This window comes from Gymnodraco acuticeps, unplaced genomic scaffold (genome assembly GCF_902827175.1).
Source record: "Gymnodraco acuticeps unplaced genomic scaffold, fGymAcu1.1, whole genome shotgun sequence".
NCBI lineage: Eukaryota > Metazoa > Chordata > Actinopteri > Perciformes > Bathydraconidae > Gymnodraco > Gymnodraco acuticeps.
Genome location: NW_022990334.1, coordinates 601,464 through 629,356, shown reverse-complemented (window position 1 = coordinate 629,356; position 27,893 = coordinate 601,464). Strand labels below are relative to the sequence as shown.

Genomic DNA, 27,893 nt, shown 5'->3' with positions numbered 1-27,893 from the left:
CATTTCACTTTGACATCCAGTATCGGAGGGGACAATGTAACGCAAATGCAGATGCCCTCTCCAGTATGTCAAACCAGGAGGTCACACAGGTCCTACAAACCTGTCCTCAGCGGGTGGGGATCAATGTGAGAGTGCATGGGGAGACACAGCCCACACTAGAACCAGGAGGGCCCCCTGATGAGAACACTGCCACAGAGAACCCTGACTCACAAGACCTTGGGCCGGGCATGTCAAGTGAGCCCTACAGGGAGGTGGGGACGGAATCCCTGCTTGCCATGACAAAACAGGAGATCCGTGTGGGGCAGAAGGAGGACTCTGTCATTGGCCCCGTCTTGCACTACAAAAGTTTGAACCGGAAACCAAGCCGCAGCGAGAGGGTCAGTGGTGGTGGGCAGGTGTGCCTTCTTTTAAAAGAGTGGAGGAGGTTAATGGTTAGGGATGGTATCATGTACCGCCACATCCAGGATGGCCAAAGGGGAGTAGTGGAGCAACTAGTATTGCCAGAGAAACTGCATACAGCAGTAAAGACTGCTCTCCATGATGATTCAGGGCATTTAGGATTCGAGAGGACGTTGCAAATGATAAGGGAGAGAATCTACTGGCCAAGAATGTTTCAAGAAATCAAGGCTTGGTGTGAGCAGTGTGAAAGGTGCTGTATCCGGAAGACCCCTACTGCAGGCTCCAGGGCTCCCCTGGTCAGTATCCACAGCAGTGCCCCAATGGAGCTGGTGTGTGTGGACTTTCTGACTCTGGAGAAGTCCAAAGGTGGCATAGAAAATGTGCTTGTGGTTACAGACCACTTTTCCCGCTACGCCCAGGCCTACCCGACAAAAGACCAAAAGGCCTCTACAGTGGCTAAAACACTGTGGAAAAACTTCTTCTGCCGGTTTGGGTTCCCTGCGAAGCTGCATGCGGACCAAGGGCGCAACTTTGAAAGTACAGTTGTGAAGGAGCTGTGTAAGTGCACTGGCATCACAAAGACTCATACCACCCCTTACCACCCACAAGGCAACGGGACCACCGAAAGGTTCAACCGGACCCTCATGAACATGCTGGGGACCTTGGAGCCAACACTTGAAACCCCCGCTGGCATGAGCATCTTGACGCAATGACACATGCCTATAACTGCACACAGCATGATTCAACGGGTTACACACCATACTACCTGATGTTTGGGAGACATTCTAGGCTCCCAGTGGACCTGATTTTGGGGCTTTCCACCGCAAGTGAGCCACGTGGATAAAGTGATTATGTCCAAATGCTGTACGACAGTCTGTCACAGGCATATGCACAGGCTAATGAAACCTCTCGGCATGCTAAGGCTCAACAGAAAAAGCACTATGACAGAAAAGCAAAGGGTCAAGTCTTCATACCGGGGGATAGAGTCCTTGTCAAAGTATGTCATGTGGAGGGACGGCAGAAACTGGGAGACAGATGGGAGGCACGTCCATACATTGTGGTGAAGAAACAATTCAACACACCTGTATGTGATACGATTGGAGGACAGCGAGAGAGAGAGGGTGGTGCACCGCAACCTCCTCACACAGTGTATGTTCCTTCCAGTGGAACGAGTCAGTGAAGTGATAGGAGAAGAGGTTGAATCGGATGCAGCAGAGGACTGTGAGATCGATCATACAGAGGAAGTTGAGGAGAATGTGGGACCTTGGACACCAGTGGTACACGATGAGCCCAAACAAATGGAGGAAGTGGATGTGGATGAAGGACAAATGGATGAAGGAGATGAGGAAAGTAAGACTGTGAGTGACACCAAATCACTTGACAAGGCTCCTAGGAGAAATCCACCAAGAAATCGTTGTGCCCCGAAGAGACAGTCATGTGAGTCACAAGTCCTGAGTTCGGAAGAGGACCAGAGGAGGAGAGAAAGGGGATGGAAGTTGTGGCAAAGGGCCAAAGCAGTAGAGAAGCAGGACAGGGGTGACACAATCAAGCCACAACATTCTGACTGTTAAAATGTATAACACGCACACATTTTATAAGACAATCATACATACAGAAAGGTTATTTGTTTCTCTTTAACTGTTTAAATTGTTTGTGCTCCATGGCCTTTGTTGTATTTTGTTTGGCCTGATGGCTGGGACGCCATCAATTAAAGAAGGGGTAGATGTAAGGTAACAGCCTTGACAGGCCACTAGGTGTTGCTGTTGCGCAGCAAATTGTTGTTTTTTGTCCATTGTGGGACACCGTATTTCTCTTGTTGTTCTGGGTGCGGCCGCCATCTTGGTGCTAATGTTTGTATTCACTCCGCAAAAGGTGAGCGGTGTTAATGGCGGAAAACAATTGTACACATTATTATGTTAAAAACATCCAAACATTCAATTTATTTAATTAATGGGTTAGTTTAAATGTTTATTTACCCGTTTGTGTATGTTTGGGAGTGAGATGTTTATGTTTTGTCTGTTCATTTGGTTATTGTATTGGTTAGCATGTAGCTAATGGGCTAATGTTTGTATTCACTCCGCAAAAGGTGTGTCAGAAGAATTGTGAAGAATACATCGCTACTCAGCGTCTCCACCGCAATCCGATCTACTGTGTCCTGTTTTCCACCCCTCTGCATAACATCCCATCACCAATAACAAACACAACGCAGAGTTTCATGGTGTTCAGAGAGGCTACGGGACATTGAGTTTGAAAGGTATTTTTTTAATACATTTATTTACAATAAAAATTCGGACTGAAATTCAACCACATTGTAATTTAAAAAAAGAAAATACTAAACACGATTCTACTGGAAAATACATTATAGTATTTTGTCTGTGCAGTGATACTACATCATGGCACTATAACTTCTATTTACTTTAACATCACTGTTAATCTATAGCTTCAGTACAGTTACATTACTCCTGTTGAGACTAGCTTCTGAATTTGTTCCACATTCATTTAAACCACTGCACATTTCAACCAATCACCAACATCCTACAGCCTCAGTGTGTGACCTCATGAAAGAGTATATAGGCTTAGTGTGAAACACTGGTGCTCAATAAGACTTACAGTTAATAGAAGAAAAAAAAAAGGTGGCCTCAGAGGAAGAAATGAAAGATTTGAAACTTGATTTAGTTCAGCACAAAATGTCTCAATGTTCAAACCGGTTAAAAAGCAGAACAGGCTTTGAAGAAGGACAACCTGGGAAAATGATTGCTAAATTGTGTCTCAATCCAGACCTGATTATACAGTAATACTTTCAACTTTTAATATGTTGTTTCAAAGTCTAATTAAGTCTATGAAGGCTAAAATATCAGCATGTCTGTATCAAAACAGCACAACATATCATACATACAGTGTCATAGTCTGATAGAGTGAAAAATACTACGATTAAAAATACTTTTCGGGTCGAGTTCTGTATCAAACAACAATTTTCATATTCAGCTGTAACAGTCCATAGATAAAAACACATCAAAGCAAATATATAAAAATGAACCCTGTGTTGAAAAAAGCTACAGTTACCTCAATAACCCTACAGCAAAGATTGATACGATCTGTTACATAACACCTACAGAAGCACTTGGCGTACTTCCATCAGCTGAGTCAAAACATGTTAAGTACCTAAAAAACTATTGAACATATTGTACATTGGTCTAAATGCTGATCTTTTTATACATATATAAACATTTCAAATGTGTGCATATAAAACAATTATGCACAAAACAGTTCTATAATATATTTTAACCTTATGATGATGGGCATTAAAGCTAACGCTGCTACTTTTTCAGCATCCTACACTTATGTCAAAGAACAACGAGTCCTTCTACCAAAAACTAATGTTACTTTTAATAGTAGTACATAATTGGTGTATCAAAATCTAATAATAATACTCTGGAGCAATGAAAGGATAACACAGATTTCCAAGGTTTCACATTCAAAAACCCACATACATGCCTGACGATACGGAAACCCTAATATGCAAGTGTGACGGCAAAAGAAATAAAACATTTGGTGGTTAATTTTCCAAGTCCGATCTAAATTGGTTTTCATTTATGTTTATGACTTAAGGAAAAGGTTTGGCTAGGATAATCAATCCATATTACAGATGGAGATATTACAACAACAAACAAACAAACATAAAACACCCAAAACCTCCCAATACTTTTCCCCCCAGCTATCATTGATTTTTTAGAGGAACTTATAACATGACAACTTTTGTTCCACCCTTTACCAGAGAAAACCATTTAGATCGACTTAGAAAATGAATCACCAGAATTTTCTTTTCTCACTTGCTTCCCTGGGCTTCTGAAGATAACAAATACAAAGATTGATAGAAAAGACTAAAAGTGTTTCATGCACTAAAAAGTCCATACAGAAAGAGAAAGTGTCACTGCAGTCTTCAATCGACTGATTCACTGTTAAAGTAAATCAACATCACTCTCCAGTGTGTTACCTGTCCTTTTATTTCTGCCTCCATGCTGTCCATAAAGCGCATTGTGATCTACAGGATGAGTGTCCATCTCAGTGATGCAGCAGCTCAGCATCATGCTGCCCCTGATACAGAGAACTGACACTGCCCTTGCAGGCTGAATGTGCTGAGACTGAGGAACACGTGGTGAAGCTGTATGAACAGGTGCATCAAGGCAGAGCTGCGGTTTGCTTTTATGCATCTGTCGCCTCACAGAGTCTTTTACTTTTAACACTGGCTGGTTTTTTCTGGGCAGATGAAACCCTCCTGGTCTTTTCCTCCTGCCGCCTGCTTCTCCCCGCCGGCCTTCTTGTGTTCCTGGTTGTTGCTGTTTGAAGGGCTCTGGAGTTTGCGCTGGCGCTCAACACTGTGCCACATGCCGTAGCCAAAGTAGATCAAGAAGCCTAGGATAATGGAAGAAATGTGAGATGCTAAAAAAAAACTGGCTACGGAAACACATTTTTTTGTGATTGAGTTGGACATTTTTGGAAATGCTTGCCTTCTTGCTTAGATTAAGATCTGAAGATCAATACAACTCATGTATTTTCACTAAACATGAAGCAAGAGGCAGTAGGCAGTTAATTAGCTTGACAACAACACCCAAATTAGGTAGTAGGACTTAATCTGAAGGTAAATAGTTTACTGACCATATTATTGGACGCAGTAGATGCTAAGGCTAACGTAGCTTCTCAGGGACCAAAGCAATTTTCTTTTATTTGGACAATCTAACCTGCGACAACAGAATTACTAAGGGTTTAAGGATTATGACTGTTGGTAGATATTGTTGACTTTGATATGCTGCCTTTTAAAGCATTTACTTTTAAATATGCTGTGTTTTAGTTTTACAGGTTATTGTTATCAGGGCAATAAAGCTAGCTAATATATGATATGCTAACGTCAAACAATATGACAGGAGGTCACTGCTCCCTGAATAGACAGAGTACCTTCAGACAAGGCCAGGATAGCAGTTTGCTATGTCCACTCCTTAGCCTATCATGTACAATTTGTTAGTGCTTGCCCATTGTCACTATGTTACGATAAAAGGACTCCAATGGAGGCGTTTCAGGCAGGGGGGATTTGCGTGTAGGAGAGAAACTCCCTCTTGAGGGAACTTTAGGATTGTAGCCTTTGCAGACCATTTACATGCACGAAAACCTATATAACACACTATAGGACTACCCACAAGCATAATAGGGCTTTACACAGGACTCACCCACAGCCATCCACACAGAGAAACGTATCCAGGTATCTCCACTCAGCTGCACCATGAGGTAAATATTGACAAATACGCTCACAATTGGCAGAAAAGGCAGAAGGGGAACCTGTGTAGCAAAAAAAACATCAATGTATTTGTAATGGATCTCTGATCCCATAATGCACCAATTGAGTTGCCACCTACCATGAAGGAGACCTTCTTGGTGGTCTGAGGCTGCCTGCAGACCATGAACACACAGCCGCTGAAGATAAGCAGGCATACAAATAGCGAGGCCAGGATCCACCCCTCCAAATCAAGGATGTTGTAGATGTGGTACGTGGTGAGATAGCTCATCACGCACACTACCAGCACTGCGGTTTGAAAACACATTTAATTCTGAAATGTTTTTATCACATAGGTAAAATAATTTGTTTTACCTTAGCTTGCTTACCGAGCACACAGACAGACATGTTGACCACGCTGGAGGAATGCTCAGAGGGAGAGGCAGGCGGGTGCAGGACGGCCTGCAGGGTGGAGCTGCCCCCCTTCAGCATGTTAAGGTGAGACTCAGACTCTGTGAGGTCAGACTCCCCCTCCTCAGAGGAGAGATAGTCCCTCTCACCAGGGCCTGCCCGTCGCTCCATGGCTCCATCGGGCTGGTACCTGGACAACACAGGAGTTAAAAATGAATGTCATAAGTGGGCAAAATAATACAGGATAATGTTCAGTGTTTTCAGTGTCTGGAAGAAACACTACCTGGATATATACAGTATCCTTTATTCTGCTCCAAAAAGCTATTGTTTAAAATATTTGCTATTGTGTACAACAAAACATAGCATGCTTTTTTCCCCATATAAATTAGTATAATGTCCAAGATACAAAAAAAAGACATCTTCAAATTAATAAATGAAAACAATAATCATAATAAGCATACAACTTTGATTTAAAAACATTATATTAGTAATAATAATACCAACAACTTGTCATGCTTTTTTTCTATACAAACAAACATAATAGCAATGACACAAGATCACTCTTAAATGACAAACCACAGTACCGAAACCCCACTCCTCAAAATCACAAATGACCTTCTCCTCTCCTCCGACGCCGGTAACCTCAACATCCTCATCCTCCTTGACCTCAGCGCTGCTTTCAACACCATCAATCACTCCATCCTCCTCACCCGTCTTGAAACCACCTTCAACATCACCGGCACTGCCCTCTTTTGGTTCACATCATACCTCTCGGACAAAAAACCAGTTCATCTACATCAATAACTGCAAATCCCCCACCGCTCCCCTCCCCCAAGGTGTCCCCCAAGGTTCAGTTCTCGGCCCCCTCCTCTTCATCCTCTACCTGCTTCCCCTTGGTCACTTAATCCGCCGTCATGGACTTCAATTCCACTGCTTTGCCGACGACATCCAGCTTCTCATCTCCACCAAGTCCATCTTCACTGCTACCCACACCATCCTGACAAACTGCATCACTGAAATCAAATCCTGGCTCCAACTCAATTTCCTGAAACTCAACTGCGATAAATCTGAGATAATAATCATTGGACCAAAAAAGCTCACCACACCTATCCATAACTTCACCCTCAACATAGACTGCTTCCCAGTTCAAACCTCCCCTCACATCCGGAACCTAGGCATCATATTTGACCAAACCCTCTCCTACAACAAATACATCAAACAGATCACCAAGACAGCCTTCTTCCACCTCAAAAACATCGCCCGTCTACGTCCATCCCTCTCCCCCACTGCTGCAGAAACCCTCATCCACGCCTTCATCACCTCCCGTCTGGACTATTGCAGCAGCCTCCTCTACGGTTCACCTGCAAAAATCCTCAACAATCTTCAATACATCTAGAACTCTGCCGCCCGTCTACTCACCCACACCCGAATCCGTGAACACATTACACCCGTCCTCATCAAGCTCCACTGGCTCCCCATCCCCCAGAGAATTCAGTACAAGGTCCTCCTGATGACATACAAAGCCCTCCATAACCTGGCCCCATCCTACCTGACTGACCTCCTCCACAGACACACTCCCACTCGCTCCCTCCGCTCTGCTACTGCCAACCTCCTGTCCCTCCCCACCCGGACCAACCTCAAGTCCTGGGGCGGCAGAGCCTTCTCCGTTGCTGCACCCACCCTCTGGAACTCACTACCCCAATCCATCAGAGATTCTTCCTCCCTCACAGCATTCAAAACATCACTCAAAACCCACCTGTTCAACACTACATTCAACCACTGACCACCCCCCCCCCTATTTTCTGTTTTGTTTATCTCTCTATTTTTTTTTTTTATTCTCTGTCAAAGCGTCTTTGAGTTTCCTGAAAAGCGCTATACAAGTCTCATGTATTATTATTATTATTATTATTATTATTATTATTATTAAATGAAATAAAAAATTAAGTTAAAAAACACAAAATATTCAATAAAAAAAGGAAATAATATATATATATTTTTATAATAATAATAACAATAATAAAAGACCAACAGAAAAATAATACTATTACTTGTATAACTCACATCAAAATGCTTACATATTGAGGAAGACATGACTCCCAATCTCACTTTCGTTATGTAATAGTGGGGTGGTTTAGTTTTACTTCACATAACAAACAGTTTAAACAAGGGAACAAACAGGGTTTCTGTGTTTGCTGCTGCTGTGGTGATGAATCCCCTCGGTGCAGAGGTGTACAGCAGCTCCAGAGTTTAGAAATTACAGGAAGTAAACACCTCCATTCACTCAAGCTGCCACTCCACACTCATACAATGGGAGTATTCACAGGTTTTACATCAGCAGTGTGATGCAATAACACTAATCATACCTCTGGGTTTTTAGAAAAGGGAAACTATTTCCCAATATTGCACCAAATAAGATTTCTTATTTATTTATAGATGTACCCACCTGAGGATCAGTACACACACAGCGACCAGCGAGTAGGCCAGCAGAGTTCCAATGGACATCATGTCAACCAGCGCCTTCAGGTCAAACAGGAACGCCATGATGGCTACAGCAAGCAAAAATAAAGTCATTAGCACAACAGCATTATCCATTGAAAGAGCATTTATAAGAAATAGGATAAGTACTGATTACTGGAACAGTCAATCTTAGCACATAAAACATTTACACCCACAACAATAGAGGGTGCAGGAATGAGTCCTAAAAGCTGAAATAAGTTAGCATTTGAGTACTCCCAGGTTCCCTCGTCTCAAATTTAGAATGTGTTTTTGGTTAGATGCCTGAAATCTGGTATGTGCTTAACACAAGCATCATACATCAGTTAATACTCCACTTAAGTGTCTGAAGTTTATATGTCTTGAAAACAGCAGTTTCTAAAAAGTGACTAAATAAGACTATCATGCTGAACATTAGCCGCTTATAGCTTAGCGGTAGCGATGCGAAGCCATGTGACATTGTGATGTAGTTTGTTTATAGCCGAACATTCACTTTTTTCTTCTGGTGAGTGCATTTACTCCTCCATTGGAGTCCTTTTTCATAACAGTTGTTTCCACAGTTCTTATTTTCTGCAATATTCCAAAATCCAATAGAAAAATCCCATTGCTTTTATCTTCCGGGTCGGCCAACAAATATACCTCATCACTGCACCACCCTATAATAGTCGAGCAATTACAAATGGCAAAACTGCTTTCAGGCGCACCATCCAGCAAATGAACATGAACAGATGTAAATTAAACTTCATGCAGACATGTTGGCCTATTTACAATAAAAATAAACATAAAAGAGCATCATGTTTCCCTAGGCGGACAGCTGTAATCATCCCCATAGCGAGTGTCGTTTGATGTGAGATACACAGTGGTGTTCCCTCGCTTGTATCTCAGCACCAGACTGCAGTATGAACCGGATCTCAAAGTCCAAACAAAGAGCAGGGGTATGTACGCTGCTGCTCACAACATTATATTAAAACAAAATTGAACATAATTGTAATTGTTCATAATATACACATCAACGACATTTGCAGAGTATCAAATATATTGAAATGTATTTTATTTGCAGATGACACTAATATTTTTTGTTCCGGTGACAATTTGAAAGAGCTAATGGAAGTGATAACAGCAGAAATTATTAAAGTAAAAACATTGGTTTGACACAAACAAATTATCATTAAATATAAGCAAAACAAAGATTATGTTATTTGGAAAACATAAAACAAATCCACAGATACAATTAATACTAGATAACATACACATAGAAAGAGTATATGAAATTAAGTTCCTTGGTGTGGTTTTAGACCACAAAATCAGCTGGAAACCTCATATCACTCATGTAAAAGCAAAACTGGCTAAAACTATCGAATATTGGGAAAAGCCAGATACATTCTGGACTATAACTCATTGTATACTCTATATAACACACTAATATTGCCATATCTGATTTACTGTGTGGAGATTTGGGGAAACACGTACAAAACCAACCTACAGCCGTTATGCACATTACAAAAAAGGGCTATAAGAGTTATCAATAATGTTGGATATATTGAACACACTAATGTATTATTTTTGAAGTCACACATATTGAAGTTAATTAATCTGGTTAAATTTAAAACGGCACAAATCATGTACAGAGCCAGACATAATCTACTTCCTAGGAAATTAAAAACATTGTTCGTAGACAGAGAGGGTGGGTATAATTTGAGAGGAAATCTACATTTTAAACAACTCAAGGTCAGAACAACTCTGAGAAGTATGAGTATAACAATCTGTGGGGTGATTTTATGGAATGGTTTGGAGCAGGAGTTAAAACAAAGCACAAGCATAATTCAGTTTAAAAGGATGTACAGAAACACTTTTTTGGAAAAATATGAGAATGAAGAAAGGTGATTGAAGATGAGAAATGATTGTATATATGTATAAATGTAAATGTATGTAGGAATAACTTGTATAATGATAATAATAATAATAATAATAATGATTGATCAAGTAAGGGGTGGGAATTAATAAGCATTTGCTTCCTCCTACTCCCTTTCGGACACATTTTTTTAGTTTTTTTAGTTGAATATACAAATATTACCATGAATGTGGATAAATACTGTATTATAACAATACGGTATTCTGTTTTTCACATTTGTTATTTTTTATTTGTTATTTTTTAATCTGTTCGAAATAAAGACTGAAAAGAAAGAAAAGAAAGAACACAATTGCCCCAACACCTGAGCACAGTGAGCATGATACAACCACATACCACACTATATTGTGAGTTTTAGAAGTTGATGTGCACCACACCCAACCCAGTCTCACGGCATTTCGTGTTATAGTCACAACATTTAATCTATTGAATCGTGTTCACCATCACAATTTTCCCCCTTTTTTCGTGTCACACAGAACGATTTTAAAAGCAATGTATTCTATTGGTAGTATGTTTCGTGCCTGCAACACGTCTTTTTGTCCGGTCGGGTCTTGGAAGACCGGAAGCTGGTTCATAAAGCTGGTTCTGGGGTTCATAAAACATCTTCTTACTCAATATCAAGCCACGATTATAGTTTTTATTTTATATCGTATAATGTCTGACTTTTTTTGTCGTCTGTGAGGAAAATAAATGGGGCTCAGAGCCTCAAAATACTGAAATCTGTATTTTTTAAAATCTTTTTTTCCTTCTAATTTGTTATTCTTTTCTAAATGACACACTGTTATTTACTTAACAATAACACACAATCATCCTTGTTTTTATTTATTTGTTTGATTCCATAATCTCTGGCTTTTTTGGCGTCCGTCAGGAACTGAATTTCAAAATAAAAATTAGCGGAAACAGACGTGGGCCTATATGGGACATTTCGAGCATGGCATCAATGCGATACACAGCCACTGAACTGATTACCCAAGATCCTTAGCTATGGTTTAAGCTCGGTGATTGAATGTTTTAGCCGCAATGCATGTTGGGATGGTGTTAATGCGATATGAAATCTGAAAAACATTTCGGAATTTAGGATGGCCGAAGACACTACACTACCCATAATCCCCAGCTATCGTTTGGGACTACGGCCCCCGTGATTAATCTTCAAGCTCTGGGATTGGATGTTGGAGTGGCAGTGCGCCAAGGTTACAGCGAACGTCAAACAGCTCTTTGAAATCGAACGAAACCACGGCAGACTATCCAAAACTGGACTCGAACGCCCCCCCAGAACTACACATGCTGGCTATTGTGTTTCGCAACATGTTCTATGGCACGTCTCTACTGGGAATTGTAGTTTTAAAAGACGTTTCCCAACATTAGAAGTTGCCAGTATTAAACTGTGTACAGCCCTGGAGGTTTAGGCAATAGGAAACAAATTGGTGTGTACACATTTAAAACATATAATTAATACATGGGTGAAAATCGCTTGTGTATAATGCGCAGCATTAATATATACCCACATGACAGCTCATTGTTACTTTGTAATTCTACTCCACTACAATTCAGAGGTTAACCTGGTATTTTTACTCCACTACATTTATTTTAGTTACTTTGCAGATTCTGATTAATGATGTGAAATATAAACAACCCTTAAATCAGGCTTTAGTTACCCCTGAGTAAAATTCAGGGAAGGTGATTGTCAAGTGCCAACAATCAGGCGAGATATTTAATAGTTGGTGCTTGAGAAGACTAAACATTTATCTGCAGATCTCTATAAGGTATATTCATTACTCGTTATTCTCTACTAATAGTTCATTAAAGACTGTATATAATGGTTATTTTGCACATCCCTTTCAAGATTTCAAGATTTTCTAAGGTTTATTGACATATACACAAATAATTCAATAACGTGCTTTAACCACTAGGCGGCGCACACAAGGTACACACAGCCATAATAACTTTGTATTATCAGTGTAGGACACTTGTGTATGTACAACATCTGATGTGTAGTTTTATTCATGTTTTCACATAATTGTACAGGATATTGCTATATTATTTCACATGTTTTACTTCTAATATCTGATTTGTAAAAAATCACAGACAGAAAGGTATATCCGTCATTTAATGGTAAGCTATTGAAATTCTGAATCCATAGGTGTGTGTCCCATCACCCAAAACCCCTGACTATTCTTTCAACTCATTATTGTATTTACATTCTTATATTCAAAGAAAATCAGTAATATCTTTAAAAACTACAAGTCCTTTTCTAGCAGCTGTGCACCGTTATGGTGTAAATACAGCCTATCTACCAATTGGATCAAATATAAAAGTCAGCCGAATTATTATTGATACTGCAAGGAGACGTATTGTGTGAAGATATACATGTATGTATACTTCCTCGCTCTTGAGGCATTTGGCAGGAATTAGGAGTGTTTCTACACGGACCACTATTGCGGTAAGCATGTTGTAACTTCCGGTTGTTGTTTTCATCTCCGGGTATCCCGTGTGCCTGTTCTGTTGCTGATAGCTTATTATCTTAACTTAATCGATCGTTTTAAAACTCTTGATCACGGCAACTGCCTGACATTGTAATCACACGTTTCTACAGCTTAAGCACTCACAACTCTCCTTCTCTTAGCGACTGTAACTCCACAGTTGCCTACACTCTTTTCGGGTTTGCTAACGGTAGCTACTTTAGCTTGATAGCTAGCCATGGCTCTTTCCCCACCCTCGGGTGCTATTTCCTGCTCTAACTGTCTCATGTTTGGTTACTTCCCTACCTCCTTTACTGGTACCGATACATGTGTTAAATGTAGTATAGTTGTTAGGTTGGAGGCGGGAATCATAGCCATAAAAGCCCGGCTCCGCATCTTAGAAAGTAACTCAGCTACAGTAAAACCCATGTTAGCCGGTGCGGACCGGCAAAAGGTAGCTCCTCTTAGCCGTCCCCCGGCAACTCCCGAGCAGCAGGGAGACTGGGTGACTGTTCAGAAGGGGCATAACGCGAAACCCGCAGGTCCCCACTAACCCGTTCACGTATCTAACAGATATTCCCCACTCAGCAAGACACCCGCTGAGAAGCCAGCTCTGGTTATTGGTAGCTCTATAGAGAACCGCAGTGACGCGTCCTAAAACCCGGAAGTAAGTTAGCATTTTTACCACGTCCGGTTCCTTAGATAAAAAGCAATGCAATTTCTCCATAGGATTTTGGAAAATAGCTCCAAATAAGGTCTGTGTTTGACACAAATTGAAGAGACAGATCACGATTTGTTCTACGACATTAAATACATCAGCAGTGACCCCACTGGTGATTTTTGAAGAGTTTACGTGTCTGAAAAACGATGGTTGTTGACAAGTGGCTGAATAGGACTACAGAAGTTGTCCATGCCGTTTTACGTCATTATACCGAACACGTAAAACACTCCCAGCTAAGTTTGTTTGCCCTGTTCTGCTTGAAAGCAAGTACCTGCCTCCTGCAAACTGTTCAAACAAACACTTCAACTTGTACCTTATTTCGAGCTATTTTCCAAAATCCTATGGAGAAATTGCATTGCGTTTTTGACGAAGGAACCGGAAGGAGTTTACGTTCGGGTTTTAGGACCCGTCACTGCGGTTCTCTATTATGAGACACGTGAATTTAGAGACCGAAGCCTCCACAGTCACATGCATTCCGGGGGCCAGAGCGGGCGACGTTGAGGCGCATCTTAAACTGCTGGCTAAAAATAAACGTAAATACAGTAGGATTGTTATTCACGTCGGTGGTAATGATGTTCGTTTACGCCAATCAGAATGCACCAAACTTAATGTGGAGTCGGTGTGTAGTTATGCTAAAACAATGTCGGACACCGTAATCTTCTCTGGTCCCCTCCCCAATCTGATCAATGATGACATGTATAGCCGCATGTCATCATTTCAGCACTGGTTGTCTTGGTGGTGCCCAGCAAACTATGTGGGCTTCGTAAATAATTGGACAGCCTTCTGGGGAAAACCTGGTCTGATTAAGAGAGACGGCATTCATCCTACTTTGGATGGTGCAGATCTCATTTCAGCAAACATTTCAGGGCTTTGTGGATTTAATCCATGACAAACTGGAGTTGAGACCAGGAGGCGGAGGCGCAGTCTTACACGCTTCTCTGCGCTCTCTCCTAGGCAGTCATCCATAGGAATCCCGAACCCAATAAAATACCCAATATTTGCGGTGTGTGTGTCTGCCCAAGGACAATTTAAGGTAAACCCTAATAGAGGTGTCATACATAATAACCTAATAAAAGTAAATGTAACAACTACTACAGTGCAACAAAACAGGAAGATTAAATGTGGTCTCTTAAACATAAGATCTCTAACATCTAAAGCAATATTGGTAAATGATTTAATATCAGATTATAATATTGATATATGCTGTCTCACTGAAACTTGGTTGAGACATGAAGAATATGTCAGCATAAATGAGGCCACTCCACCCAGCCATATCAATACTCATATTGCCCGAGGCACAGGCCGAGGAGGTGGAGTTGCAGCAATCTTTGACTCAAGTTTACTTATCAATACTAAACCAAAATTAAATTATACCTCCTTTGAAAGTCTTGTTTTTAGTCTTACGCATCCGACCTGGAAAACTTTGCAGCCAATCTTATTTGTTACAGTGTACCGTGCACCAGGTCCTTATTCAGAATTCTTATCAGAATTCTCTTGAGTTTTTATCAATGTTGGTACTTAAAACAGATAAAGTAATTATCGTAGGTGACTTTAATATTCATGTTGACGATGATATAAATAGCTTTACTGTTGCATTTAACTCTATATTAGATTCTGTTGGTTTCTGTCAGTGTAAATAAACCAACCCACTGCTATAATCACACTCTCGACCTTGTTCTGACTTATGGTATTGAAATTGAGCAACTATTAGTCAAACCGCATAATCCTGCTTTATCCGACCATTTCTTAGTAACTTTGGAAGTACTGTTACTAGACTACAAAGCATTAGTCAAAAGCTCCTGCAGCAGAAACCTATCTGTTAGTGCTATAGCCAAATTGAAGGAAGAGATTCCACCAATACTTAACTCGATAGCATGTCTGCATGTAAGGGAGGAAACTTATACAAAATGTACACCACCCCAAATTGATCATGTTGTTGATAGTGCTACAGATGCGCTGCGAATAAAATTAGACTCTGTTGCTCCTTTGAAAAAGAAGAAAATAAAACAACATAGATTAGCTCCATGGCCTAATGCCGAAACCCGCAAAATAAAGCAAAAGTCGAGACAACTTGAAAGGATATGGCGTTCCACTAAACTTGAAGAATCTCGTTTAATTTGGCATATTACTCTCAATGAATATAAGAAAGCACTGCGTAAAGCAAGAGCAGCTTACTACTCTTCATTAATAGATGAGAATAAGAATAATGCAAGATTTATTTTCAGCACTGTAGTCAGGCTGACAGAAAGCCATAGCTCGATTGAGCCTTCTATTCCCATAGCACACACAGTATAGTGTTATCACTAGATAGTAAACTAGAATGCTTTTCAGCCATTAACCTTGAACAATTAAATTCAATGATTCTCTCTTCTAAACCATCAACGTGCATGTTAGACCCAATTCCAACTAAGCTGTTGAAGGAAGTTTTTCCATTAATTAGCACTTCTTTATTAAATATTATGAATATGTCTTTATTATCAGGCTATGTTCCACAATCATTCAAAGTAGCAGTGATAAAACCGCTTCTTAAAAAGCACAACCTCGATCCAGAGGTTTTAGCCAACTATAGACCTATTTCTAATCTTCCGTTCCTCTCAAAAATTATTGAGAAAGCGCTCGCAAAACAGCTGTGTGATTACTTAAAAAACAATGATTTATTTGAAGATTTTCAGTCTGGCTTTAGAACACATCATAGCACAGAGACAGCTCTGGTTAAAGTCACAAATGACATTCTAATAGCCTCAGACAAGGGACTTGTCTCTATTCTTGTTTTGCTCGATCTCAGTGCTGCATTTGATACTATCGACCATGATATCTTATTGCAAAGACTAGAGCACTTAGTTGGCATACAGGGAACTGCTTTAGGCTGGTTTACAGTACAGTAGGTCCTATCTATCTGAACGCTCTCAGTTTGTACGTGTCAACATTAGGCAATATTATAAGGAATCATTCTGTAAACTTTCATTGTTATGCAGATGATACTCAACTATATTTATCAATCAAGCCTGATGAAATTAATCATCTAAATAAAATTCAAGACTGCCTCAAGGACTTAAAAACTTGGATGACCTTACATTTTTTGATGTTAAACACGACCAAAACTGAAGTTATTGTACTTGGCCCGAAGAATCTACGAAACAAATTATCTAAAGATATACTAACTATGGATGGCATTAATTTGGCCTCCAGTGAGACTGTAAGGAATCTTGGTGTTATATTTGATCAGGATTTATCCTTTAACGCCCACATAAAATCAATTTCAAGGACCGCCTACTTCCATCTACGTAACATTGCAAAAATCAGGCATATCTTGCCTCAAAACGATGCAGAGAAACTAGTCCATGCATTTGTTACTTCAAGGCTGGATTATTGTAACTCCTTATTATCAGGGTGTACCAAGAAGTCAGTCAAGTCGCTTCAGCTGATTCAAAATGCTGCAGCTCGTGTACTAACCAGAGTTAAGAAAAGGGACCACATTACCCTGTTCTGGCTCCCTATAGAACACAGGATAGAATTTAAAATTCTTCTTCTCGCCTACAAAGCCCTTAATGGGCAGGCGCCATCTTACCTTAAATAACTCATTATACCCTACTGTCCTACTAGGGCATTGCGTTCCAATAATGCAGGGTTGTTCCTAGTCTCTAAAAGTACAATGGGTGCCAGAGCCTTTTCTTATCAAGCTCCACATTTGTGGAATCAGCTTCCAGTTTGTGTTCGGGCGGCAGACACCCTATCCGTTTTTAAGAGTGCGCTTAAGACCTTCCTTTTTGATAGAGCTTATAGTTAGGGCTGATTAGATTCAGCCCCTAGTTTTGCTGATATAGGCTTAGTTTGTCGGGGGACATCTTACTTCTTCCTTCTCTCTGTCTATACCTGTGTACTCATGTTCCGATTAACCCAGCTTCCCTAAATGTCTTTCTTTTTGGTGTCTATATACGCCGGGATCCGGAGACATGGATGATCCTGCGGTCCTGTGTCCTGGATCGCGAGCCCTGGATCTTGAGTCGTGGCTGTGGTCCTGGATCATAGGTCCTGGATGGATATCCTAGTGGATTCATCTTCCTATTATACACACATGCATTTCCAAACATTTGGACTACCTATGTTGCAAATGTATTATCTTTTCAATTTACACACGGCATCTATTGCACGTCTGTCCGTTCTGGGAGAGAGATCCCTCCTCTGTTGCTCTCCCTGAGGTTTCTCTCATTTTTCCCTTTAAACTGTGGGTTTTCTCCCTAGGTTTTTTCCTTGTACGATGTGAGGGTCTAAGGACAGAGGGTGTCGTATTGTCATACTGATATTCTGTACACACTGTGAAGACCACTGAGACAAATGTAACATTTGTGATATTGGGCTATATAAATAAACATTGATTGATTGAAGAGAAATTGAAGATGTTGTTTAATTGCTGATATATTTATGATCCACGTCACATATTCAGTTTCCGTGGCAGTTCTTCCAGTTTGTCCAGAAGTCTTCTAATCAGGGCTCTATAAATAGAGAACTATGGCAGATGTGTAATATTTAATGCAGCCGAACCGTGTATTACAATGCCGTTATGTGGTGACTTTCAAAGAGAAAAGCAAGCACACTCGGAATAAAGTATTATTTTCCTTTTTAAAAAAAATGTTTTTCGGATTTCATATCGCATAAACACCATATCCCAACGTGCATTGCGGCTAAACAATCCAATCACCGAGCTTCTAGCTGAGGATCTTGGGTAATCAGTTCAATGGGTTAGTGGTGTGTATCACAATGATGCTCGAAATGTCCCTTATAGGCCTACGTCTGTTTTCGGTGACTTTATTTTGAAATTCAGTTCCTGAGGAACGGCTAAAAAGCCAGAGATTATAGAATTAAACTAATAAATAAAGACAAGGATAATTGTGTGTTATTGTTGAGTAAATAACAGTGTGTTATTTAGAAAAGAATAACAAATTAGAAGAAAAAAAAGATTTAAAAAATGCAGATTTCAGTATTTTGAGGCTGAGCCCCATTTCTTTTCCTCACAGACGGCAAAAAAAGTCCGACATTATACGATTTAAAATAAAAACAATAATCGTGGCTTGATATTGAGTAAGAACATGTTTTTATGAACCACACAGCTTCCGGTCTTCCAAAACCCGACCGGACAAAAAGACGTGTTGCAGGCACGACACATACTACCAATAGAAATACATTGCTTTTAAAATCGTTCTGTGTGACACGAAAAAAAGGGGAAAATCGTGATGGTGAACATGAATCAATAGATTAAATGTCGTGACTATAACACGAAATGCTGTGAGACTGGGTTGCCACACCATATCCTAGGGGTAAAGTGATGTATTTTCTTTTGTTTACAGAATATCTAATCCCGAGATAGGTGCCTTAAGTAAAACTGGAATATATATATTTTAGAGAGGAAAGTGTCTCCTGATGGACAAAAAGCTTCTCTTGGTGCTCAAGTTATGCTAACCGCTAACTGCTGCTAACAGGGCTAGCAGGTTAACTATCACTTGGTGGGGGGGGGGGAATATTTTGCAGTGTATTCGCTTTCTTGCCAAGAGTTAGATGATAAGATTGATACTATTCTCAGCCTAGCTAGCTCTTTACTCTTGTTCCCAGTATTTTTTTTCTAAGCTAAGCTAACTGTCTGCAATGTTTGAAGTTAGGTGCTGGATTCATTATTGGCCAGCAGCAGTGACTTCCACACTGAAGGTTTAAATGTAGCATTAACACAATAGTGGTATTGAAGTGGAAGATATCAGATTCTTGTCAAAACATTTAGTGATTAAAAACAAGATGGACTGTGGTGGTGAACACATATCCATGAACTTGGCTGCCTTAATATTGTGTGTATTGTTTTCTCACATTAGAAACACCATCACCAAGTTTTACATGCAGTCACCACCACCACCATGCAAAGACAAAATCCCAATCACGTCCAAAACAAAGTCCTTGCCTCGAGAGCTTACCCGCAGTGGTACCTGCCGCCATGGTGGCAGCCACAGGAGACTGGCGCTTACTCACTTTGGACATAAATTTGAACAGAATACCATCTCGTGCCATGGCAAAGAGAATGCGTGGCAGAGGGAACATGGAGCCCAACAGGCTAGGGAGAAGAGGGTTCATGGTTAAGTTGAGGGCATTCTGGGGAAAAAAACATGACACCTGCACAACCGTGAAAGAACAACATGTAGATATGGAGGGAAAACCTCAGAATAACTGGATCATTTGAAAAAGGAGTGATAAAGGGTGGGTCAATTTCTGTAACCAAATTATTATTTGCATCTTTGCTTGTGTCTTTCACAGTTGATTGGTGGAGAAAGATTAGCAGGAGGAATCTCTTTGGTTGCTCCCCATCTCTCACCTGCTACTACACCGGATGTCATAGTGGCAATAAGTGGGGTCTTCGTCTTAGGATTGATTCGGGCTAAGACTTTGAAAAGCACACCATCCTGTGCCATAGCATAGATTACACGAGGCATGGGGAAAATGGAGCCCAGCAGACTGCATGAGACAGCAGAGACATGCAAGACCAACACGTTAGTCAAAAAGCCCCAAAACACGCACATGTACACCAACAATCACATCATCAAAGCTTCAGAGCATGCATAAAGTCAATAAAGTGTCTTTCTTCCCTTTTGGCATTTAGTCATCACTAATTAGTTATCAAAACTTTGATATATGCATTAGAATAGATCAAACTCTGCTTCTAAGGTTAAAATACATATCACTAATGTCACATTTTCAAGTTTTTAATCGAATTAAGTGAGAGCTGGTTTGGAGTTACATTTATAAGGGTAAATGCCGTTGACTACACCCTTAACATCAATTTCAAACTAACTTATCTGAAACCTTCATTGGTTCTGATCAGATTTAAAGAATGCAGATCATGGGATAAGTAAGTGACTGATATTCATGTTTGTGAAAAGGTTTGGAGATGGAAAACTGAAAGGAAACTGATATAGCAAACCTCAGGGAAGAAAGACATAATTAAGTAACACCAATATATTTGTATAGACAACCTTATGTATATATGACACTTAAATTATACATAGTAAATTACAAACACATGCAGGTACTGAAAACAGAGAGAATTAAATGGACAATTCCTGCCATTTTATGTGTATGTCCATAATTGATTGAAGCAATAACTTCCTCAGTGAATGTCGGACCATGAACGGGATTTCGTTGCTGTTAAATCTGTTGTTTTTCCTGAATCCAGTGCTGTCATTTAACGTGACGTAGTTGGAGGAATTAAAAAACTACAGCCTACTTTAGCTTGGATATTTAGTCATCGCTTATGGGAAGCTAGAAATCAGCTAATCGTAGAATACAGCACACACTGAGAAATGCTTTGCTTCATCCGGCTACAATTACCAACAAAAGTGATTGGACATCACCAGAAAATGTTGTGCATTCTCCATTTAAACACTGTGCCTATTATGTCTCATTAGGCAAAATGAATCAATCCAATAATAAGACAGATAGACAGAGATAAGTGGTCAGAACTTTTGACCACATCTCCTTTACCATTGTCACCAATGTATGGCAAGCACATCAATCAGAAATTAAAGTCATATTATAAATTCTGATTGCTCAGATACAGTAAATCTAGCATCTAAATAACATAAATATGTAGTCCTATTTTAGAACAGCAGATCTAGAGCTTACCTGGTGGAGAGGGCACACAGTGAACCTGCAGCGACCACATATTTGGCAGGGCCCCAGCCCACATACTCAAAAGCCATGGGCAGAGGGCTCTTCTCGTCCAGCAGGTAGTAAGGCATCATCAGTGTGAGCGCAGCCGACACACCGAAGTACGCCAGGAAACACACGGTCAGCGACACCACGATGCCGATGGGAATGGCTTTCTGAGGGTTCCTCACCTCCTCGCCTGTTTCACGCAGAGGCACAAACATCTTTACATTGAGCTTAGATGAAATCAGACTATAACCCAACCTTTCAGTGGCTCACCTGTGGTTGCAATGCAGTCAAATCCGACAAAAGCGTAAAAGCAGGTGGCAGCTCCAGCTAAGGTCCCACTGAACCCGAAAGGCATAAATCCTCCTACTCCATAATCACTGGTCACATTGGTCGTCACCGACACGTTCCTGAAACATCAAACTGAACTCAACACAAAACCAGCCTAAAAGTACATCTGATACTTCACATATAAACCTATACCACAAATGGTTAAGGGTTAATAAATTACCGTTTAACTATGGTGACATTTATGAGGGATTCTTCAGATATCTTCCAGTTCGCCGAATCTCCTTTGACAAAACCAGAAATGATGACGAACAACAGTACAAGCACGTTGACTGAAGTGAAGACTTTGTTGACCCAGGCTGACTCCTTCACCCCAAACGACAGGAGTCCTGGGACAAACAAAAAGGCAAAATAGCTCAATTTGATCTTTTAATGTCCAGTAGTTACAAAGTGGGTCATCATTATTATTCTTATAAATAATTTGGAGTTTCACAATATAACGGTATGGATAACACTAACACCCACCAATGTCACGCCACTATTTTAAAGGAGAATTGTGCAACGAGATGTAAATAGATGATTGTGGGGTGTTTCAGACCAGAGCTAAATGGAGAGATGTACAAACCTCTATTTTCTTTACGTTTTCACAAAAACAGGACCATTTTTAAATCTGGTTAAGATAAACAAATATTGCATAAACCCTTCAACTGTGGACTTTGACAAACAACCAAACACTAGCGCATTGTTAGGTCACACCGACCATTTTTTTTAGCCTGAGGGTCAGAAAGGGGGGTTTATCCAAACCATGTTTAAATACCTGGACTGCGATGAATCTGACTACAGGAAATTAATACGAAGTTCTCTCCTCAACTACTGACGATACTGAACCCTGACGTTGCAAAGAAGCTGTAGTTGGACCGGGCTCTTTTCAGATGTGATTGTGTGACTATGGGAAAGAGAAACGAGGTGTTGCTGATACCTAGCAGGGTGATCAGGGAGTTTTTAAAAACAGAAAGGGGTTGAATGTTGTGTCCTAGTGGACTCACATTGCCTTAACCTGTTAAGCAAAAAGTGTCCTGCCATCCCTTAATTGGATTATGAGAGTTCATGAGAGTTGTCTGTGTTGAACAAAATGTAGAAATCTTAATTTATGTCTTTTCTCAGTAGCCTCTGTAGCAACATATCAGAATTTTTGGATTTCAAGGCTTTATTTGCTGCCTCACCAGAAAGCAGCAGTATCAGGCAGACGGCAAAGAAGTCCGGGTACTGAGCCAGACCAGGAGAGTTCATGCTGAAGTACGTCTTACAGAAAACCTCGATGTGGCCTCCTATCATGTCATCAAATGTGCCACTCCAAGCCCTGGCAACTGAGGAGGTACCTGTAAAAAGACAAAAAAGTATCAGCACCATCTTGAAGTTCATTGGACCCAAAGACTGCTACGAACTTACCAATCACATAGGAGAGGATGAGGTTCCACCCAGTGATGAAGGCCCAGATCTCTCCAACAGTCACGTAGCTATAAAGGTAAGCAGAGCCGGTTTTGGGGACGCGCGCACCGAACTCAGCGTAACACAGACCGGCCATAACGGATGCTAAGGCAGCGATTAGGAAGGAGATCACTATACTGGGGCCAGAGTCACCTTTGGCCACCTCTCCGGCCAGGATGTAGACACCGGCGCCTAGAGTGCTGCCAACTCCCAGGGCGATGAGGTCGACGGTTCCTAGGCAGCGGCACAACTTGGAGTCCTCCAGGTTGTTCATGTCAACCACTTTCCTGCGCACCAGGGAGCGGCTGAACGACAGAACCTGCTCCAGCATGTTGACACCTGCTGACAGATGGAAAGAGAGAAGAAAAGATTGAAAATACCTGTGAAGCAGAGGTCTGGCATAACGACGCTATACTTCTAGCCAAACATTTCAAGATTAATATAATTCAAACTGTGCAGAATTTGAGAAGAAATAGTTTGATCTCACCCAATCATCACTAATATTCTTTATCCTAGCATCAATTCTTGCACATTCAATAGAAGGAACACAATCCGTAAAACCAAAGGTCAGGTGTGAGGACTTGAGCTCCACCTGCTTTGCATTTGCAGCTCATAGAAAGTGTTCTTTTGCAAACAAAGGCTGAAAGGTTCGTTGTATAACATGTTGAGTAAAAGTTGGGATTGCTTTAGAACTATTGAGACAGATGTTAAGCAGGGGCGGCGGGTACTGCAGGCTAAGCCTTCCCAAATATTTGTGTCACTGCATGCAAGAAAAATATAATGTATAATGTTTGTGTCTTTGACATTAGCGCTGCTATGCAGCCAACTGTGCCCTGTACTACGAAGCCAGTTCAACAGACCCTGGATACGTTTGAGTTATGATATCTTAACTAACCCTAACAAACGCGCTCTCGCTAAACGGTCATACGACGCTGGTTATCAACTCGGTAAATCAAGCCAGGGTTTCTCTCTCGAGCTGAGAGCGCGGTCGCGTGAAAGGGGCGTGGTTAGCAACATTTAGCAGCGTCATACTTCATTAATGAAAAGTAAACTGATATTAGACAAATATGAACTTTAAACATCCATGATTTAAACATATAATCCAGGATACAAGCCATAGCTGCACCTGTAAGGTGAATACAGCTGGTAAAAGAAAAAGTGTCTGAATGCGCACATTAACAGTTGTATGATATCACTGCCCCGTCTAAAACACGATCTGACTTTAATTACATTTGAGTGTTTCGTCAAACTTAATGTAGGCCTATTGCTTAAAATAATACTTCTGCATACAGTATGTGACACTGTAAGTGTTGCACGGCCAGATACGGCTCGAGAAGCTGACTCAGATAAGGACATATATGATAGATTATGATATTATATGATCGATGATCTGATTGATGATGTGATATGAATGATAAGTGTGACACGTCGGCGTCTTCTCTTCATACGGCAGTTTAAACTGTATTTCCTTTATACTTAATAGATGTAAACTCCGCACACTGAGCTCTGATCAGGCGGTGCCCGTGCTTTCACTGAGTTGATCTCTTTTCTATAGACGCCGCGGCCGGAGGCAGGCAGCATCAGGTAAAACAAGTTATTTAGCCTTCCCAAACCTGAGCCTCACGCGCAGTGGCGGCGCCAGGGTATGGCTGGAGTAGGCTACAGCCATACCAAGAAATGGCTTAGCCCTACTTTAGCCCGACCATGACAAATTATGTTAAAGTATGTAAGCATGTTGAGAACACGGATTGCGAAAATCTACCGGTCGTGTCCACAACACACAAACTGATCCTGCTGTAACAACAAGTGCACGTTACTGACACAATATGGTTGAGACCATTCGGGCTTATGCTAGAGGGGTGCAAGGAATAGTCTAAGTAGTGGGGGAGTTTTATACACTAAAGGTGTGGACATTCTCTCGCGTTATAATATCAGCGCGGCCGCGGTCAGATCAAAATGCCTCCGAATGCAATTTGAATAGACCTACAGCCAATCAGAGCAACGAAACGTTGGGTCTGCTGCGTCATGCATTACTGCTGCGTCACGTTCACAGTGAAAAGTCCCCAAACTCGCGCCGAGTAAATTGCAGACAGCAGAATTTCTAGGATTAATTGTATATTTCGGATGGATAGATTTGTTCTTAAACGCCCTCGCATTGAGGTACTAGTCGAACAGGTGCCAGAGTCACACGACCCACCTGAAGAGTGAATAGTGAGTTTTGAATATATTTTTGTAATAATGGGTCATTTGAAAAAGTGTTTTGTATGACAATAGAGACACAGGCCACCTGTTGTGTGCTGTGTCTGTCTCTCTCTGTTTACATGTGTCTCTGTCTCTCTCCCTCACTCTCCCTCTCTCCTTGTCAATTCTATATGCCAACTTTTCTTGTTTCTGCCGCTTCGTAGCATGTTGTAACAACGTGGAATTAGCAGAATAGGCTATTGTATTGTTTAACTCACACCTGTTGCTCTCGATGTAATTTAGCTGATAAAAGGAGACTAATAAAAGCCTCACGCGTGCGTTTCACTGTCAAGGGGTGCGATATAGCGTGTATGTAATTACATTACAAATACTGACTTGAGCCCCACCACTGTATGGGTTAGCCCTACCATAGATTACCCAACAAAAATACTCTGGCGCCGCCACTGCTCACGCGCCTCCTATGATGTTAAGTCTACAAACTATGACGTGCATTTTAGGAATGCTGCCAAGTGCTACATCGTGGTAAAGTTTATACAGTAATGGTGTTCCATTTAAATCTATTGTTTGGGGTTACGGTGCAGATCTAAGTTGTCAAATAACTGCATTCAAAAAGGGACCATGAATGCACCATTGTAACACAATACAGACATTCCAGTATCTCGCTTTGCTAATTACATAATAATAAAACATAATAAGACGAACTGCAGTCCTCTTTGTGTTCATTGTTTCTCTTTTCATTATTAATATTGCTGGGGATCCTGCCTCACATATTTTACATGAATACAATAAGATAAATGAAGAATGAAATATGCCCAGTGAATAGCTCGCTTTTGATGTTGAAGCTTCTTCTTGGAACCAAAATTAAGATTGTCTGTACTGTTAATTAACACTGACAGCCATCCAAAATATGCATTGACCTCCATTTAAAAGTGTGGGGTGGAGATGAGTTATGGCTGTGACAGCTCATTATCATTACAATGAGGGCTGTACAGCGTCTCTTTATAGAATACAGTGAATGAAAAAGTATGACACTTTAGTTTTTGAAACTGACAATACACATTGCATGAGATGCATCAGTATTTCTCTCTCTCTTTAGCCTACATGCATATGTCCAAAAAGGTTCCAGATACCAAAGGAATTTCTTACATACATATAATGCATGTTTTATATTTAACAGTGACATCAACATCTATTACTTTAAAAAGACCTGCATGATCAGGAAAAACAGCTACTGCAGAAGTTTGTTAAATTATAGAATTAGGTAATCTAAATAAAAACACAAGTTTCACTAAAGACATGTGCATACCTGTGTGGATTTGACAAGTTGAGGTTTAGACACTGAAGAGGGACAAAAAAGCCTGTCAGAAGTGTCAGTGCGTTTTTCCAGTTTGCAGAGCAGATCAGCTGCATGTGAAGCGCAGGTAAAGTCGAATAAGATCCACTGCTCCCATGAAGTGCTGCCTGGAAACTCTGCTGTAACTCTATTTCATATGCTGGCATGTACACTGAGCAGAGCAGAACTTTCTTACGCCTCCCCTCACTGTTTCTTCGTAGGATCTGCCCTCGCCTTGCCCCTCTAGAATCCAGCCTTCAGTCCCTCCGCTGCCAGAGAAGTGACGTCCCCTGAGCAGGGAGGCGAAAGGGGAGGAGGGGGCCCCAGGGAGTTAGAATGGGGGGGGGGGATTTCACCTCCATGCTTGAGTTTTGTGGGAGTAAAACTTTGTGCAGACAATATTGCACCATAAGCTCTCACACACAGCATGACAGAGAAGAGAAGGGAAGGATTTTGATGGTAGAATTCATTTTTGTTCTAATGCACATAGATCCCAGTTGCCCAGATGCTAACTGACTGCTGATAAATGGTTAGGCAACGGGCATTGACAAACATTGAGGCAGGCACTTGTGTTTACCCAGAGCAGCCCAGAGGAGTGCTGCTAAAAGCATGGGTGCTGATTGGTCAATGAAGGGTGGACGAGCTTCAGTACCGGGGGGTTAAGTCCCTCTAATGGAAGATGGGTATTGCTCAATGTTCCCTGAGCTATTGGACCCATGGATATTACAAAATCAATAATACAGTTCACAGTGGTACACCACCAAAAAGCTTGGCATTTCCACGGCAACTACAGTTACATGTTTGAACACTTGGAGGAAGAAAAAGTCAAATGTTCCACCAAACACTGCCTGTGAACTACTATTCACGTTGAGTTTGCAGTGGAGATAATTTCTGCCAAGACCAGCTCAAACCAGCTTAAGATCTCAGTGGGAAGGTGGCAGCTGGCTGCTGGAAACACCGTCCAATCCACAGGACGGAGCCTCGACGGCATGACAACAGCCAGCTCTCTCTTAGTTTGTCCATCCAGCCAAGCAGTCTAATATCATGGCCCACCAAACCTTGGCTGCAGGGCCGATTATCTGACCTGCATGCTGATGGGAAAGCGAATGTTTTCCGTACTGGTAGGCAGGCTGGGCACACTACTGTTAGTAGTGGTTGTCTTAAACACACACATAGATCGTTATGAACATGATTACATTCATCAGATGCAACACAAATATCAAGGTCTCCAATGA

At 41.0% G+C, this 27,893-nt stretch overlaps 1 protein-coding gene across 3 annotated transcripts; it reads right to left on the bottom strand.

The window, feature by feature from the left end:
* Positions 1-2,645: 2,645 nt before the first annotated feature.
* Positions 2,646-26,941, bottom strand: slc7a2 (solute carrier family 7 member 2). Of its 3 annotated transcripts, none has more exons than XM_034223188.1 (12): positions 26,632-26,941; positions 23,085-23,465; positions 22,859-23,014; positions 21,859-22,024; positions 21,621-21,757; positions 21,318-21,540; positions 19,616-19,752; positions 8,520-8,622; positions 6,055-6,266; positions 5,808-5,974; positions 5,622-5,730; positions 2,646-4,812 (listed from the first exon to the last, which is right to left on the bottom strand). In XM_034223188.1, the coding sequence occupies exons 2-12, from the start codon at positions 23,452-23,454 to the stop codon at positions 4,637-4,639; spliced, it is 1,956 nt and encodes a 651-aa protein (XP_034079079.1). In that variant the 5' UTR covers positions 23,455-23,465; positions 26,632-26,941; the 3' UTR covers positions 2,646-4,636. The 3 variants fall into 3 exon arrangements, with proteins under 3 accessions (XP_034079079.1, XP_034079077.1, XP_034079078.1); XM_034223186.1 differs by lacking the exon at positions 19,616-19,752 and adding an exon at positions 20,011-20,150 and having other exon boundaries at positions 26,632-26,940; XM_034223187.1 differs by lacking the exon at positions 19,616-19,752 and adding an exon at positions 20,011-20,150 and having other exon boundaries at positions 23,085-23,462; positions 26,632-26,940.
* Positions 26,942-27,893: the final 952 nt, after the last annotated feature.

What these genes read in the sequence shown, in the direction of transcription:
- slc7a2 (XM_034223186.1), bottom strand. Translation starts at nt 23,454, where the DNA reads ATGCTGGAGCAGGTTCTGTCGTTCAGCCGCTCCCTGGTGCGCAGGAAA. An exon ending in CCTGATACTGCTGCTTTCTG is followed by an intron (nt 22,025 to 22,858) that starts GTGAGGCAGCAA and finishes TGTTTGTCCCAG; the next exon opens with GACTCCTGTCGTTTGGGGTG. An exon ending in GTGTGTGTACTGATCCTCAG is followed by an intron (nt 6,267 to 8,519) that starts GTGGGTACATCT and finishes TGTGTTGTCCAG; the next exon opens with GTACCAGCCCGATGGAGCCA.